Consider the following 18,637-nt stretch of genomic DNA (forward strand, 5'->3'; position numbering starts at 1 on the left):
TTAAATGTACAGATAGCCAGGGGCACACTCCAACACTCAGACATTATGTACAGATAGCCAGGGGCACACTCCAACACTCAAGACAAGTCTGTCAGTTCAGAGGCAGTAGGGATGACAAGGGATTTTATTTTGATGTGTGAAATGGACCATTTTCCTGTCCTGCTAAGCATTCAAAATGTAACTTTTGGGTGTCAGGGAAATGTAGGGAGTGAAAAGTGTGTTATTTTTTTTAGGAATGTAGTAAAGTAAATGTTGCCCAAAATATAAATAGTAATGTACAGGTACCACAAAAAACTGCTTAAGTAGTACTTTAAAGTATGTTTTACTTAAGCACTTTACACCACTGGCCAATACTAGTAAAGGCACAGTGCACTACTTTTGTGAAAAATATATATTTTTTTACATTTGTATTTTTTTATTCTGATTTATCAGAGGGGGGCTGCAGCACCCTAAGCATCCCTACTTCCCGCAGCTATGGTTTATGAGCTTCTGCATGGTCAAGTAACTCATGAAGCTCTCTCATTAATGTATCATTGTCTTGTCAAGGTTAATTATACAGGGATATCTATGGAGTTTTTTTCTTCCTTCGGACAGCATGTTTAAGGTTAGCTCTCGAGAACTCCAAGGGGGCTTACAGCCAGTTCCCCTCGTGGGTTCTCAGCTGAAGGTATGGACCACAGCTGGCTCCATGTGAACTACAATCTTGACGCTCTGTTTAACATTTAGAAACGTTATTAATCATCACTTGAGATACAGTTTTGGAAACCTTTGGAACGTAACTTTTATAGAAGCGAGAACAAATATTTCAAATACAAAGACAAACTTAGTGTACTTGTACGCAGTTTAGCAAAGTTGCACTAGGATTTGTTTTGAAACAGCTACGATACATCCTCATCTTGCCCTCGCATTTCCATTCTACCATTCCATTCAATATTTCCTGGTGCAACTTTGATAAACTGCAAACAGGAATTGTATATTTTGTATTAAAAAAAATATATATATATATTGCTCATATGAGGTGGATTTGCATTTAAACAGAGCATTTGGCCAGGGCCGGGCGCTTGCCTCATGCAGCATAATAGCCGATGTGGAATGAGTGTTAGTCATGTGCTACCACGCAGTTGTGGGTGAACAGGGAGTACAGGAGGGGACTAAGCACGCACCCCTGAGGGCACCAGTGTTGAGGGTCAGCATGATTGGATGTGTTGTTTCCTACCCTCACCCTCTACCATTTCCATGCCATATTGACTTAGATAACTAAATGCATGTATTTGATTGCTACCCAATTTAAGCATCCCTTTACATAAACAGTTTACATGATAATAATAATGTTACTGTTTATCTAGGTGTAAACATAAATTCAGTCCATAAAAAATTGCCCTGCAGACACACTGTCCCAGAATGCATCTTGACAATATGGTCTTTGAAAAAAGCAGCGCGGCTAATTCAAGATGGCGGAGATGGACCAGCTAGACGAGAGTAAGTAATAACACGAATTTAACAAGACTTTTAAACTACCAATATAATTATGTGAGGAAATGTTTACTTTATAACATTGTATGTGTAACTGTTATTAACTGAATACTTGTCGCACTTTTTTCCTGAAGCGTTTGTAAACTAGTTTTCTAGACGCAAAAGCTAGTGAGCTAACGCTTGTTAGCAAGTTAGCTTGGGAAGCTAGCTGCTTACCGAGCTAACAAGCGTTAGCTCACATTAGTACGCTAGCTAGCTGCTCTAAAAATAATTAGGCGATTGTCATTATGGCTAACTAAAGGTTTGCAGGCTTGTTTGTTGCCCGTTAGCTAACAACCCAGAAATCTAACGTCAGTTAGCTGAGCTTTGTTTGCTTACTTGATTTGAGTATTTGTATCTAACTTACTTAGCTACATTTAGCTAACTGTTAACGAGTTACATACATTAAACACTGTTACCTAAAATAAATAATTCGTATAGGTATCTTGCTGTTTAAATATCTAAAAACAAATCGCCTATTCAACAGTCTTATCTGTCAAGACACTGACAGAACAGCCCTCTAATGGGTGATGTGAGGGGTCATACTGCTGGCTAGTTGTCATATTTGTCTAGTAACTGTTCTAGCCACAAACTGCCAATTTCCTCGGTATTTAACCAACATCGATTGTAGAGTGTAGACCACCTGCTATTCTTTCTATTTGTACCTAGCTAACTACCTTTGTCAATAATTGACCTTGGGTTATTGGGTCAATAAAGAACACATTCTCTCCAATGAGCATTATTTTGTCACACTTAGTATTTGCATATACAGATGCCCCTGGGCTATATGGGGACTGCTGACTGGAGCTCATCTCCTCACTATGACACACCACATTTTGGATTCTCACAAATATTACATTTTAATGACCTATGGGTTTTCTTATATAGTGCCTGTAGAAAGCCTACCCCCCTCCCCTTTCAAAATAAAATGTTCACCTTTTGATTTATAGCCGGAATAAATACATTTCCACCCCCATTGATCTACACATCCTACCACGCAACTTCCAAGTGAGAAATATCCTGGAATGTTTTAGAAAATCAAAGGGGTTGGACAAGTGTCCACCCCCTTTTAATATAAATCTTAAATTAGCTCAGGTGTAACCATTCACCTTAAATCACACACCAGGTTATTTAGCCTCCACCTGTGTAGTTATTCATGAGATTTCATGATGATTTCAGGATAAATTCAGCAGTTCCTGTATGTTCCCTCTGCTGGGTTTGACATTGCAGAGCAAACACTTAACCATGAGAATCAATAAGCTAAAGAACACCAGGATAAATTTGTTGCAAGGCACAGATCAGGGGATAGGTAAAAAAATATTTTTAAAAGTCCTAAAATATCCCTTGGAGCATGGTCAAGATGATTTTATTAAGTGGAAGGTGTATTGCATCGCCAAGACCAGACCTAGATCAGGCTTTCCTTCTAAACTGGATGACTGAGCAAGTAGGAGACTGATCAGAGAGGCTGACGAGTCCAAAGGCAACTTTGAAAGAGCTACAGGCTTTTATGGCCAAGACTGGTCAAAGTCTGTAAAAAAAAAAAGGGGGGGGGGGATGCATTCAACCGAAATGTGACGAACACAATATAAACTCCTCTGAATCAGAGAGGTGCGGGGTGGCAAGAAGAAAGCCATTACTCAAGAAAACCCACCTTGAATCCTGTTTTGAAGTATATCTAAAAAAATATTTTAAAAAGCCATGTGTCAAAGTGTTGTGGTCTGATGAAACTACAATTGAAATGCGAAGCGTTACGTTTATCAGGATGAAAGGGAAAATTAATCGAGCAATGTACAGAAAAGTCCTTGAGGGAAAACCTGCTGCCCTCTGCAAGAAAGTTGAAACTGGGATGGAAGTTCACCTTTTCAGCATGACATCACAATGACCTGATGCACACAGCCAAGGCTATAGTGGAATAAAAAGGTAAATGTCAGAGTCCGGACCGAAATCCAATCGAAAATGTGTGGCATGACTTCGATTGCTGTCCTAATGAACTTGACAGAGCTTGAACCGTTTTGTAAAGAATAGTCAAATATCGCCAAATCTAGACACTGACAGAAAAAAATGTTAAGTTCAAGGGGTTTAGACTTTCAATAGGCACTGTACATTCGGTTTATTGGGAACACCCATCTAGTACTGGGTTGGACCCCTCGTTGCCTCCAGATCAGCTCGGATTCTTCTGGGAATGGATTCTACAAAGTATGACTTTCAAATGTTTCTCAGTTGGTATCAAGGGACCTGACGTGTGGCAGAAATCTTTCCCACGTGATTACACCATCGCTACCAGCTTGTACTGTCGACACCATTTAGGATGGGGCCGTGGACACATGCTGCTTACGCCAAATCCTGCCATCATCATGCCACAATGGGATTTGTTGGACTGGGCAATGTTTTTCCACTCAATTGTGTTGCTCATGTGCCCACTTGAGCTGCTTCTATTTTTTAGCTGATAGGAATGGAACCCGGTGTGGGTTTCAGCTGCAATAGCCATCCGAGACAAGGAACGGTGAGTTGTGCGTTCTGAGGTGCCATACTGCGCCGTTATATGCCTGTTTGTCGCCCGCCTGTTAGCTTGCAAGATTCTTGCCCTTCTTCGACCTTGCTCATCAACATGCTGTTTTCGTCCACAAGACTGCCGCTGACTGGAGGTTTTTTGATTGTCGCACCATTCTCTGTAAACCCTAGACACTGTCGTGCGTGAAAAGTCCAGAGGCCAGCCATTTCTGATGTACTGTAACCTGCAACTGACCACAATACACGCTCAGTCTGAGTCACTCGCTCAGTCTGAGTCACTCGTTTAGCCCATTTGTAACGTTCAACCAAACAGTAACTGGATGCCTGTCTGCCTGCTGTATATAGCAAGCCATGGCCATCTGACTCACTGTCTGTAGGAGTGAACCATTTTTGTGAATGGCCACTGAGTATGTAAATCCAAAATCATGAGTGAAGTCACTCAATCCTCAAACACCATCAAATGAGAGAAAGGATGAATAAGAATGCAGGATTTTGTTTAAGTGGAGGACAAATTCCATGTCAGTCTTGGATCATTCCCCTCTTCTCTTGATTGCAGGCTCTTCAGCAGAGGCGCTAGTCAGTCTGAAAGGTACTGTAGCTTAACACATTGCATTTATTATCCCTGTCTGTGTATGTAACCTATGTATTGCATATACTGCATGCCCACGTTGACTGTTTTTCCCAAAAGGTTGGAGATGTCAGTCCCTCATTGGATTAGGAGTCTTTAAAAGTCTCTAATTACAAGCTTAAAAATGCAACACACAGGTGTTGTGTCAGACTCGGAACTAAGCCCATTTGAACTCTTAACTTGTCAATTGTTATAGTCTTAAGACCATCAATGTGCTTTATTCACTGATGTCATTGTCTGATGTGGTAAGTATGTAGTTCTAAGTAGTTAACGCTCCTTTCCTGTAAGACTACTGATTGCAGAATACTTAATAGGAGAAATCAATAACGTGGAAACCAGTCCTTTTCAGCTATGGCAGGGCTTGACATGAACTTTCTTTTAGCCACTTGTCCTTTGGATAAGTATGACTGATTTTGTTTTTTACTTGTCCGAAACCTCAAGTCACACCATGGGCCAAAAAGGTGACAGAAAATTGTGTTGTATGATACAAGGAACCACTTCACAATAACATTCATTATTATTGACAATGGAAGGCTGCTGGTCTCTGATCCCATGTATAATACAGTATCTCCTGGTTGTGTCCTTGAGCAAAGCGTTTAACCTCCTCCCCCCCATAAGATACTGCACTGATAAGCTGTCAACCCTCCATCTGGAGAGCTACCAGGTGTGCAGTCTTTGGCTCCAACCCTACTCAAAACACACCAGTCAGCTTATCAAAGTCCTGTTGAGCAGCTGATTTAAAACATTTGGCGTAAAAGCCTGCACACCCAGTAGCTCTCCTGGAATCTCTTGGAGGATGGTTGGTCACCCTGCAACATTACTTTTTATGTATTTTATAAAATAATGCGTTACTTGTCAATAGGGTTGGGCACTATCCATACCTTCATACTGTGCCTGTTGCCGCCCTGAGATTTACGGTATTAATGGTAGTAACACCATAGGGGTGCTATTTTTAAAATCTTTAAAAAAAAATGTAAATAAAGACCCAAAAATGACACTTAACAGAATTTTTACAAAATGCTAACAAGTAACGTTACTAAGGAATCCCCATAGCGGATGCTAGGTAAATATTGAAGTCCAGAGAGGACTTAAGAATAAATGTGGGGCATTTTAAGCCACAAACAATACTTTTCCAGAATTACATGGCCAGTATTGAATAGAGGAGAATCATTGGCAAATTTGAGTGCTTGAGGGACAGTTTTACAACTGGAGTAAGAAGCAATGGTTTCATCAACTGTCTGTCTGCCGTTTGCGGATATACACGAGTGCCGGAGGAAAGTTATTTTAGGATATCGAACATGACAATGACATTAATGCATGCTAATAGTTAACTAGTGAGAACCAACTATACAATATGTTTTGAATTGGCCATCTAGTTAGTCTATATGTCATTATTTTACCTGCTGCACAAATGGCTCTCCCTCTTTGGCAACTGCCTGCTGGCGCAACCAGGATTTTCATTGCTGACCAAAAATGTGCTATAACTGGACAAATAACTCACTAATTAGCAATGAATATCAACAAATGTGCACACGTGGCTCGCTTTGATCTCAAAAATGCATCTCGCGACTGCATGATTGAAAGACCGCCCATGCCTGTCAATGCAGGCAGGCCTACAGTAATTATACTCCGATGCAATTTGCAGAGATTGGGAGGACAGTGTGCAACACGTTGCATCCAGAGGATACTGATCCAATTCTGATTGAAGTAGCCACATTAATTTTTTTTCAAATTTTTGGATTTTTTACTTGTCCATTTGGACAACCTTATTGCATTGTTTTTGTCTGACAATTTAATAACTTTCCCTGGGCAAGGGGACAAGTGTAATTTTGAGCCCTGTATGGTCGTGAAGTAAGGATACTAGGAAAGGAAGACATTTCAGAGTTTTGTGAAACAGACAATGAGAGAGCAGTGGTGATTTGTAAGATGCAAGTTTAATCTATTTTTGATAATGCCACATTTTGTGCATCTCCAGAGGGCAGTCTGTCAAATACTTTGAATGAGAAGCAAACAAAAGCTCACAACACAAGAGGAAGACACACCTTGGTGTCCATGGAAACGGTGAGATGGCCAATCTAGCACTTCATCACATCTATCCTTTGAAACTCTAGGTCTTCTATCGATTTATCTGGTGACTTAATCACTGTTAATTAAGTGGACACTGATAGCCTTATCAGCACTTCCCATTAGCAGTTTGTCCAAGTTACCCTCAATGTTCTGATTTGCATGATCAGTTCTACCTTGAAACTTAATTTTTGTTCTCAACAAATCAGTGCCCCTGTTTTTTCATAGATGGGGTAGGTGTGTGCCATAAGCAATACTATATGCACATTTGAAAAACATTTTTATTAAGCATTGACATTATTCTCACCGATATGCTGACCCTCCTGTCCCTGTGTCTAGCCCACACGGAGCTCCAAGAGGAGCAGACTGTTCAGAGAGGAGGAGGAGCAGCGCCTCCCATCCAGATCCCCTAGAAGGAGCCAGAGGGTCACCTCTGTACCCCAGGTATAGCTCCGGATCACACAACTGGGCAATGCAAACCCTGTTGCTTCTGTAAAATAAATGCCTTGCTTTTGGCCAGCATCGTTGTCCTGTCCCCCTCTTTGCAAATACACTACCTCCTTTCAACTCAGAGGTGACAGCATTGCCTCCTATAGATCAACTACTATAGCTCAGGATAACCCAGATGTGCTTTTGTAAACTATTTGGTGACTTCATTATTGTTAATTTGTTTTGATTGTTTTCTTTCAGAAGTTTGCTAATGTGACGACCCCAGATAAGAAAGTGTCTCAGAGAATCGGGCTGAGGTTGAGAAACCTTCTCAAACTTCCTAAAGCACACAAATGGTGCATCTACGAGTGGTTCTATTCTAACATAGATGGGTAAGCTACACAACCACGACAGCTGTATAACTTAAACACACAGTGTGTAATTCCTTTGACCTCTGACACCTTTTCCTCCATCCAGACCTTTATTTGAAGGTGACAATGACTTCTGCCTGTGCCTGAAAGAATCCTTCCCCAACCTGAAGACCAGGAAGTTGACCCGTGTGGAGTGGGGTACAATCAGGAGACTGATGGGGAAACCCAGACGGTATTGTTCATTATTGCAGCACATTCTCTTTTTAAAGACTGACCTTCCAAATCTGGTTTGCATTTATTTATTTTTCTGTTTCCTTTTGAAGTGAGTAGATTGTCCCCATGAATATCCCTTTGTTTTTTTTTTTCGTTTTTTTTTTCTTCGAATCACCAATGATGCATCTTATGGACACCATGGATTCTCAGGGAAATATCCTGGAATGTTAATTAAAGACACCTTCCTTGGTTGTCTTTCACACACACCAAGAATACCAACTGTTTGTGTATAATTGACTTAGTTAAATGTTCCCCTTTAGGTGTTCGTCTGCGTTCTTTGCTGAGGAGCGGACTGCGCTGAGGCAGAAGAGGCAGAAGATGCGTATGCTGCAGCAGAGGAAGTTTTTCGACGTGGCACACTGCAAAGACCTCCCCGACGAGATCCCCTTGCCGCTCGTCATAGGAACCAAAGTCACCGGTAAAACACTGTAGTGATTGCAACCGAAATGACTTGTTAAATACCAGCAGCCCCTACCCTAAAAGTAGCTATCAGCAAACCTGTAGTCATAGCACCCAAAGTCCCCTTTAAATCTCCAGATTAGATGGATTCTGTGTGTTCCAGCTCGTCTTAGGGGAGTCCATGACGGCCTGTTCACTGGGCAGATCGATGCCGTGGATACGGGCGCTGCCACTTACCGTGTGACCTTTGACCGGAATGGGCTGGGCACACACACCGTGCCTGATTACGAAGTGCTGGTACGCCTGGTCTTCATTACTCATTCAGCATTGACATGTTAGAATGAGGGATTCTGACCTCGGCAAACATCAAACACACAGAGAAACCGGAGTCTGTCCATTACCAGCAGTGCTGTTGTCAACTTAAAAAGCAAAACATTTAGATAAATCCTTCAATCACACACGCTACATGGAAATCACAAGGGAACAAGAAAAAGATGATGCAATAAATTACTTCCTGCTGTATTACCAACGATATGGTTGATTTAAATCTTTTTTTTTTTTTCCCTCCAGAGTAATGAGCCCAACGAGACCATGCCCATCTCAACCTTCGCACAGAAACTGAGACCCTCCCGCTTCCAAAACTTCATGACCCCTCCCAGAGTGACCTACGCCTCCGCCACCACACCAGTCCTCATGGTTAGAAGGAAACGGTGCACATTGTACAGTACCAGTCAAAATTTGACACACCTACTCAATACAGGGTTTTTCTTTATTTTTACTATTTTCTACATTATAGAATAGTGAAGACATCAAAACTATGAAATAATACATATGGAATACTAACCAAAGTGTTTAACAAATCAAAATATTTTATTTGAGAGAATTCAAATTGCTACCCTTTGCCTTAATGACAGATTTTCACACTCTTGGCATTCTCTCAACTTGCTTCATGCAGGGATGCAAACTAGTCACCTTTCGGTGAAATTCGCCTCAAAATAGGTGACCTACGTGATTCGTGTAGATCCGATGAGAAAAGTTTGTGCGGGGGTGCTTTGGATCACTACTGGCTGTAAGTGAACGAGTGATGCGCCTTTGGAGCAATACTGGCTGTATCCAAGGTTCAGCCAATCGTTCACATAACAATAGAATGCAGCACGCTACTTAAGAGAGACACGACGACCAATGTGCTAGTTACGGCATCAGCGTATGCTGAAAGAGCGGAGAGTGGAATGGCAATTTAACAATTAGAGGTAGGAGTGAAGCCTGACCACCGAGATGGGGGTGAAAAGGTGATGAACCGCACTTCATGCGCTGTTACCCGAAAAACACCTGGCATTTGGAAAGTTTGAGCTGAAGGAGAAAGTGTGGAGGAACAAGTATTGTTTAGAGGTGAAAGAAACACCTATTTAGGTGAGGTGCTGGCTAGCGGAGGGGAATGCTTACAAAAATAAAGGAGAGCCGCACACTCTAGAAGCTCAGCTCAAGAATGACTTCAGATCAAAGTCTACGTTGAGACCGAAAGGAGCCAGGGTCTTTAAATTAAAGATCCAAGCAGCCTCCCGTTTTAATAAATTGTCGAGGTCACCCCCTTCTACAGAGGGGGACATGTTCGGTGCCAATATAACGTAGAGACGAAATCGAGTGGTTTTCTTCCAAAAGGTTGGCCGCAACTGGGTAAGTTGAGTTTGTGCAGCTAATGGTGCTACGATGCGCCGAGATACGTACTTTTAATTTGCACTTTGTTTTATCCACACAATTTTTACCACAAGGACAAGTTATAAGATAAATAGCACCCTTGATGGAGCACGTGATGACACCTTTGATTGGGATCTGTTTCCCTGTTTGGGGGTGTTTGAAGGATCTACATTTATAAGTGTCATTACATTGAGCACAGCCATTACACTTGTAGTTTCCATCCATTAGGGGCGCAAATAGACATTGTGCAGGGATATCTTGGTGGTAAATCAGAGTTTACCAATTGTGAGATTTTTGCACCGTGAGAATACGACCAAGGGAAAGTATCAGTAATGTGTTTTCAGACCATCATCGGATCTTAGAATGTGCCAATGTTTGTTCTGAGCACTTTGAATAGCGGGTAGTTTGTTTTTGCAAGACTGACCTTGAAAAAGGTTGTCTCGTTTTGGGACAAGTATTGTTATGTATATTGCTACAGTAGCTGGATCGAAGTTGACGTTGGCTAGCCAGAGAAATGTTGAGCAATATTAGCCAACTTAACTGGTCACATAATTTTCACACCATAAACTCAATTAACTGGCTAATAAGTTCAGGCAGCTAACGTTAGCTTGTCTGATGTTGTAACCTAACCATTTGCTATAGTATTAACTAGTATACGACCCCTTGCCGATGTGCCGAACCCCCCCTCTTCATTGCTGCGACTTGCTTCCTGGTAGAGAATTCTGCTCTTCACTCCGTTGTCATTTCAGCTACCAAAATGGTAATGAAGTGTGCCTCGCAGTCCCAAGATGGAAAGGGGGGATTTCGGCATCCATGAAAATAGCCTTGCCGAAGCCCCCCCCCCCCTCCCTAATTTCCTTAATTTTGTAACCATGGCACACATCAGAGTCAAATACTTTCTATAGAACAAACTTCACAGGATAGGCAGCCTAAATTAATAACTAATGCGTGTGTTATATTGAACAGAGGAGAGAGTAAAATGTAGGCTGGGGGAGTTAGTTGCATACTGGACCCTGGCAATCTGTATGAAACTCAGCGAACTATCTGTAAACTGTTTTTCCCTCTACAGTATGTGGTTAATTTTCAGAATTAGAGAATTAGTTGAAAATGAGGCATTGCTTGTTAAACAAGTGGATTCACTGATGAAGTGGAGCTGGGCCTGGCTTAAGCTGGATGCCACTATAGAGTTGAAAGGAACCCCAAACACTTTCCCTCTTTCTCACTTTTTCAATACAGTGGTTTAAAAGGGGTATGCCAGGTGTACTCTCTGCCTGAAAGATGTCAATTATGCCAACAAAGGGTATCTTGCTCTTCTGGCACATTGTAGAATAATGTCCAAAGGCAGAAAGTGTATGACGTAATGTGCATTGTAGCCCAAATATGTTTTTGTTGTGTTGAACTTGACAGTAACACGTGAGTGAGAGGGGATTATTAAATGTTTTACTCAGTGAACATTATTTTTGCACACATGTAGCCTTGTGCACTTGATCGACGTCTACTATAGTTGCAACTATAATAGAGCAAAAATAGAATTCCTGGTTCATTCTATTTCCACTTTAAAACTTCTTATGGCTAGGCCTCGACAACATTCCACTGAAAAGGCAGCGCGCAAAATTCAAAAATATATTTTTAGAAATATAACTTTCACACATTTTAACAAGTCCAATGCACCAAATGAAAGAAACTAATTGTTAATCTACCCATTGTGTCCGATTTCAAAAAGGCTTTACAGCGAAAGCACAACATATGATTATGTTAGGTCAGAGCCAAGTCACAAAAACACACACAGCCATTTTTCAGTCAAAAAGAAATATAGATCGAATGAATCACTAACCTTTTGATGATCTTCATCAGAGGACACTCATAGGACATCATGTTACACACTACATGTATGTTTTGTTCTATAATGTGCATATTTATATCCAAAAATCTCAGTTTACATTGGCGCATTACGTACAGTAATGTTTTTCTTCCAAAACATCTGGTGATTTTGCAGATAGCCACATCAAATTCCAGAAATACTCATAATAAACATTGATTAAAGATACACTTTTTATTCACAGAATTAAAGATATACGTCTCCTTAATGCAACCGCTGTATCAGATTTCAAGAAAACTTTACGGAAAAAGCATAATCTGAGCATGGCGCTCAGAGCCCAATCCAGCCAAAGAAATATCCGCCATGTTGGAGTCAACAGAAGTCAGAAATAGCATTATAAATATTCACTTACCTTTGATCTTCATCAGAATGCACTCCCAGGAATCCCAGTTCGACAAATGTTTGATTTGTTCCATAAAGTCCATAATTTGTCTAAATAGCCACTTGTTGTTAGCGCGTTCAGCCCAGTAATCCATCTTCATGAGGCGTGAGCACTAGGTCTAGACAAAGTCGAAAAGTTCCGTTACAGTTCGTAGAAACATGTCAAATGACGTATGGATCTTTAGGATGTTTTTAACATAACTTCAATAATGTTCCAACCCGGAGAATTCCATTGTCTGTAGAAAAGCAATGGAATGAGAGCTACCTCTCACATGAATGAGTATCACGAGCATCACGAGCCTGTGGCACTCTGCCCGACCACTGACTCAAAGAGCCCTTATGAGCCCCTCCTTTACAGTAGATGCCTGAAACAAGTTTCTAAAGAGACAGTTGACATCTAGTGGAAGCCTTAGGAAGTGCAATTTGACCCCATAGACACTGTATTCGGTAGGCCAAGCTTTGAAAAACTACAAACCTCAGATTTCCCACTTCCTGGTTGGATTTTTCTCAGGTTTTTGCCTGCCATTTGAGTTCTGTTATTCACAGACATCATTCCAACAGTTTTAGAAACTTCAGTGTTTTCTATCCAATACTACTAATAATATGCATATATTAGCATCTGGAACTGAGTAGGAGGCAGTTTACTCTGGGCACGCTTTTCATCCAAAAGTGAAAATGCTGCCCCCTATCCTAAAACAGATTAAGATGTGAAAAAAAACAAGTGCAATATTTAGGTGTGTGTGTGGTCACAAGCGTTCTATTATAAAGACTGTCATGGCTAACTGCAATATTAGTGTATAGTTTTTTTCTCAAGACTTGAGTGTCATTTGCAGTCTAGGCAAAAAATAACATTGGATTGCTTTCTTTAAAAAAAATGTAGCTGTGAGTTAGGCTCACGTTATCCATTTTATTTTACACACAGAGACTGATCATGTAGATCCTATTCTTTGTTGTTTAATTAGTTAAAACCTGCATTTCCCCTTAGCAGGGATTTTCTTTCTTTTTTGCAAGTTTCAGTACAACAACAAAAAGTTGCCTTTTTGTGCCCTCACCAGTTTGCATCCCTGTTCATGAGGTTGTCGCCTGGAATGCTTTTCAATTAACAGGTGTGCCATATAAAAGTTAGTTTGTGGGATTTCTTCTTTTGATCCAATCAGTTGTTGTGACATGGTAGGGGTGGTTTACATAAGACAGCCCTATTTGGTAAATACCAAATCCATATTATGGCAAGAACCGTTCAAATAAGCAAAGAGAAACGACAGTCCATCATTACTTTAAGACATGAAGATCAGTCAATCTGGAAAATGTCAAAAACTTTAAAAGCTTCTTCAAGTGCAGTCACAAAAACCAGGCGATGTGATGAAAACTGACTCATGAGGACCGCCACAGGAAAGGAAGACCCTGAGTTACCTTTGCTGCAGAGGATACGTTCATTAGTTACTAGCCTCAGAAATTGCAGCCCAAATAAATTCTTGAGAGTTCAAGTAACAGACAGATCTCAACATCAACTGTTCAGAGGAGACTGTGTGAATCAGGCCTTCGTGGTGGAATTGCTGCAGAGAAACTGGACTTGCTTGGTCCAAGAAACACGAGCAATTTACATTAGATGGGTAAAAAGTTATCCTTGGGTCTGGAATCCACGTTTCTTCGTGAGATGTGGTGTGGGTGAACAGATCTCCAAGTGTATTTCCCACCGTAAAGCATAGAGGAGGAGATGTTATGGTGTGGGGTGCTTTGCTGGTGACACTGTCTGTGATTTCATTTAGAATTCAAGGCACACTTAACAACCATGGCTCCAAAGCATTCTGCAGCAATACGCCATCCCATCTGGTTTGCGCTCAGTGGGACTATCGTTTGTTTTTCAACAGGACAATGACCCAACACACCTTCAGACAATGTAAGGGCTATTTGACCAAGAATGAGGGTGATGGAGTGCTGCATCAGATGACATGGCCTCCACAATCACCTGGCCTCAACCAAAATGAGATGAGTTGGAATGCAGAGTGAAGGAAAAGCATCCAACAAGTGCTCAGTATATGTGGGAACTGCTTCAAGACTGTTGGAAAAGCATTCCTCATGAGGCTGGTTGAGAGAATGCAAAGCAGTCATCAAGGAAAAGGGTGGCTACTTTGAAGAATATAAAATATATTTTGATTTGGTCATGGGTGAACCTCAGCCACGCTCAAGGTCCTAAACAATATAACCGCCATCGATAAGAGACCTTACTGTGCAGCAGTATTCATCAACCTGCCTAAGGCTTTCGACCCTGTCAGTCACAACATTCTTATTGGCAGACTCAAATGATTGTTTAAATGCCTTGTTTACTCAAATGATTGCCTTGCCTGGTTCACCAACTACTTTGCAGACAGAGTTCAGTGTGTCACATCGGAGGGCCTGTTGTCCGGACCTCTGGCAGTCTCTATGGGGGTGCCACAGGGTTAATTTCTCGGGCCGATTCTCTTCACTGTATACATCAATGATGTCGCTCTTGCTGCTGGTGATTCTTTAATCCACCTCTACGCAGACGACACAATTCTGAATACCTCTGGCCCTTCTTTGGACACTGTGTTAACTAACCTCCAGATGAACTTCAATGCCATACAACTCTCCTTCCGTGGCCTCCAGTTGCTCTTAAATGCAAGTAAAACTAAATACATGCTCTTCTTCAACCGATCGCTGCCCACCCGTCCAGCATCACTACTCTGGACAGTCATGACTTAGATTATGTGGACAACTACAAATACCTAGGTGTCTGGTTAAGACTGAAGTCTCCTTCCAGACTCACATTAAACATCTCCAATCCAAAATCAAATCTAGAAACCGCTTCCTATTTCGCAACACAGCATCCTTCACTCATGCTGCCAAACACCCTGGTAAAACTGACGATCCTAGACTTTGGCGATGTCATTTACAAAATAGCCTCCAACACTCTACTCAACAAACTGGATGCAGTCTATCACAGTGCCATCAGTTTTGTCACCAAAGCCCCATATACTACCCACCACTGCGACCTGTACACTCTCGTTGGCAGGCCCTCGCTTCATACTCGTCACCAAACCCACTGGCTCCAGTTTATCTACCAGTCAATGCTATTGAAAGCCCTGCCTTATCTAAGCTCACTGGTCACCATAGCAGCACCCACCCGTAGCATGCGCTCCAGCAGGTGTATCCCACTGGTCATCCCCAAAGCCAATTCTTCCTTTGGCTGCCTTTCCTTCCAGTTCTCTGCTGCCAATGACTGGAACAAACTGCAAAAAACACTGAGGCTGGAGACTCATATCTCCCTCACTAGCTTTAAGCACCAGCTGTCAGAGCTGCTCACAGATCACTGCACCTGTACATGGCTCATCTGTAAATAGCCCATCCAACTACCTCATCCCCATACTATATTTATTTATCTTGCTCGTTTGCACCCCAGTATCTCTACTTGCACATTCATCTTCTGCATTTTTTACCATTTGTGTTTAATTGCTATATTGTAATTACTTCGCCACCATGGCCTATTTATTGCCTTACCTCCCTTATCCTACCTCATTTGCACATGCTGTATATAAACTTTTTCTACTGTATTATTGATTGTATGTTTGTTTATTCCATATGTAACTCTGTATGTGTCCGAACTGCTTTGCTTTATCTTGGCCAGGTCGCAGTTGCAAATGAGAACTTGTTCTCAACTTGTTCTCAACCATACCTGGTTTAAATAAAGGTGAAATAAAACAATTTTTTAATATTTTAGATTTTGTTAAATACTTTTTTTTTTGTTACTACATGATTCCATATGTGTTATTTCATAGTTTGATGTCTTCACTATTATTCTACAATGTAGAAAACAGTAAAAAATAAAGAAAAACCCTTGGATGAGTAGGTACGTCCAAACTTTTGACTGGTACTGTAGTTTCATCACTTCTAATCAGTCATTTCTGAATGATGTCATCTGGGAGACTGGTTAGGTATTATCTTTACAGTGTTATTTGTGATAACTTGAGATCACTGTGAATGTTACATGTACTTCTATTGCTATAACATGATTACGACTGACCCTTTTGTCTCTCAATTTAATTCAATATTGCTTTGCTTATTTGCCATTGGAATTTACACATTCCTGTGACAGGACAATGATCCCCTCATCAGCCAGTCTCCATGGAAAAACAAACTCCCTGGAGCGGATGGGGACACGCTTGGAGGGTTCCCTGTCAAGTTCCTTGTCCAAGTGGTCAGTCTTCCTATCTTGACTCTGCTTCTAGGATAATATAGCATAATGTGAAGGTAAATGTCCCACTAAGAATCTCTCCCTCCTAGACGAGGCTCTCCAAGATCCTCATGATCAAGAAAGAACACGTCAAGCACTTGAAGGATATGAACGCAGAAGCTGAAAAACTGGTAGAGTCTCAGGAACATATGTCATAATACGGATTTAGTCTTTTCTAACAGTTTTTATTCCTTCATAGAAATGGTAAATATATACAACTTAACATTTAAATTGTGCTGTGTGTTTTGTAGAAGTCGTGCTCGATGCCTATAGGCCTAGAGTTCCAGAAGCGTTATGCCACCACAGTACTGGAGCTGGAGCAGCTCAATAAAGACCTGAACAAGGTGCTGCACGAGGTCCAGCAGTTCTGCTACGAGGTGACGACACACTGGCACATCTTTCGGTCTAATCTCAGTAAAGGGGCTATATTTGATGGTCTTGCAGCTAGACGTGTAACAGATCGCCTTACCTCTGAGTGTATTTAGCAAGAAGGCATGAGATGAGCAAAACATCACCAATAGTCATTTTTAGATTATCATCAATGAAGGGTGTCTAATGACGATATACTGATAAATTGCATATTTGTTTCCAAAGCTTAAATGAGCATCTTTCTCTTTGGCTGGTCCCAGAACAGTTTATACAAGAATATGAATTGACACATGTCCCTCTGTCCTCTCCAGCTGGCCCCAGATCAGGGCATGGCTCCTGCGGACCGGCCCACAGAGCTGCGTCAGCGCTGTGAGGAGGAGGCCAAGGAGATGGTGCAGCAGACCAACACCCTCCGTGACGACCAGCAGTGCGTCTCCAACGCCAGCCTCACACACCTCATCTCAGGCCTCACTGCCTTACTGCTACAGATCAAGGTTAGTTTATGGTGCGCACACACAGCATCACAGCACTACTCTATTTGTTTGCCTGAGCATGTATTTGTTTGTTTGTTCCAGTGTCTGGCTGAGGGAGGAGATCTGAACTCCTTTGAATTTAAATCACTCACTGACTCTCTGAATGACATAAAGAGCTCAATCGACCCCTCCAACCTCAGGTGAGTGCCTCTACAGTTCACATCCAATCTGCCCAATATTTCATCCTATTTAATGCTATGTGAGGAGATGGATGACTGTGGTGAAAGACTTCAGAGGAAGGGATAGAAGATGGTGGGTGCATGTTCACCTGGTCTTAATGTTTGTCTTGCCTGTGCAGTTGCTTCCAGAACAACGTAGAGATTCACGTAGCCCATATCCAGAGTGGTCTGAGTCAGCTGGGAAACCTACACGCCTTTGCAGCCAACAACACCAACACAGTCTGAACACACACAAAGAGAGCGGCCTGGTCAGCAACTAAGTGGAACATGCACACTATCTCGAGTGACTGTGAAAGAAGAGGTCAGTTTGTGGCTCCCCTGACTTTCAAACAAAAAGCCCCAACTGAAATGATCTGGCTCAACATGTAGGCTGTTTCTGAGGTTGTGGGGAAATATCCTTACTTTTCTCACAGCTGTCTGTCATCCACGTTTGATTTTATTGTATATATGTCTTTGAAAATGACTTGTTTACTGTAATGAACACAGACAAAATGTCATGTCAAACCTACCCTGGTCTATAGACTAGACTTTGGTCACTGCAAGAATTCACAACACAATTTCTGTTGTAGATTTATTCTATGGTCTCATGTGCCAAACAGTACTTCAAGCAGTTTCTATTATAATCCATATTTATTTTTAAGAGTTGGTGATAAAACAAGATTTACCATTTGGAGCTTCCCTTTGTGAGTCAATGTTTTGTGTTCCTTTACTCCACTGGTAGTAAGCACAGGGTAGGCTAAAGAATGTTTTGTAAAATTGTTTATTGTAGATATTTGTACAATACCTTTGAGTACTCTGATTTATCGTTAACATTTCTGTAACCTACTCAGAGATGGCTTTTGTAATTGTGTGCACTGAAGAGATTTTTTTGTATTTTTGTAAAATGAGAATTCTGGTTTTTGATGCAGTTGACTCAAATTGATTGGCAGCCTCAAATAAGGCATTGTTGACACATCAGACTGACATGTAACCCAAATCCAAACAATACTAAGGTGATAAATGTTTGTTTCCAGAATTTCTCCAGTTCACTTTTTGTTTTGTAAATCTGTATATGGGAATTTGTACATATTCCTTGCTCTCATTTTATATTAAACATATAGCCAAGAAAAATCATGATTTTGTGACAATTGATACGGCTCAGTGGGAGGAAAAATGACACAGCGGG

General features: G+C 41.3%; 1 protein-coding gene across 2 annotated transcripts; it reads left to right on the forward strand.

The window, feature by feature from the left end:
• Positions 1 to 1,407: 1,407 nt before the first annotated feature.
• Positions 1,408 to 18,636, forward strand: lin9 (lin-9 DREAM MuvB core complex component). Of its 2 annotated transcripts, none has more exons than XM_064991232.1 (15): positions 1,408 to 1,479; positions 4,580 to 4,612; positions 6,627 to 6,712; positions 7,055 to 7,159; positions 7,406 to 7,536; positions 7,622 to 7,747; positions 8,049 to 8,206; positions 8,351 to 8,484; positions 8,758 to 8,883; positions 16,254 to 16,355; positions 16,442 to 16,522; positions 16,643 to 16,768; positions 17,072 to 17,254; positions 17,336 to 17,433; positions 17,592 to 18,636. In XM_064991232.1, exons 1-15 carry the CDS (start codon positions 1,452 to 1,454, stop codon positions 17,695 to 17,697), a joined length of 1,623 nt encoding a protein of 540 aa, XP_064847304.1. In that variant the 5' UTR covers positions 1,408 to 1,451; the 3' UTR covers positions 17,698 to 18,636. The 2 variants fall into 2 exon arrangements, with proteins under 2 accessions (XP_064847304.1, XP_064847305.1); XM_064991233.1 differs by having other exon boundaries at positions 7,409 to 7,536.
• Position 18,637: the final 1 nt, after the last annotated feature.

This window comes from Oncorhynchus masou, chromosome 16, assembly GCF_036934945.1.
Source record: "Oncorhynchus masou masou isolate Uvic2021 chromosome 16, UVic_Omas_1.1, whole genome shotgun sequence".
Lineage (NCBI taxonomy): Eukaryota > Metazoa > Chordata > Actinopteri > Salmoniformes > Salmonidae > Oncorhynchus > Oncorhynchus masou.

Coding starts and splice junctions, on each gene's coding strand:
- lin9 (XM_064991232.1), top strand. CDS start 1,452: ATGGCGGAGATGGACCAGCTAGACGAGA. Junction 8,207..8,350: donor CATAGGAACCAAAGTCACCG/GTAAAACACTGT, acceptor TGTGTGTTCCAG/CTCGTCTTAGGGGAGTCCAT. Junction 17,434..17,591: donor ATCGACCCCTCCAACCTCAG/GTGAGTGCCTCT, acceptor TTGCCTGTGCAG/TTGCTTCCAGAACAACGTAG.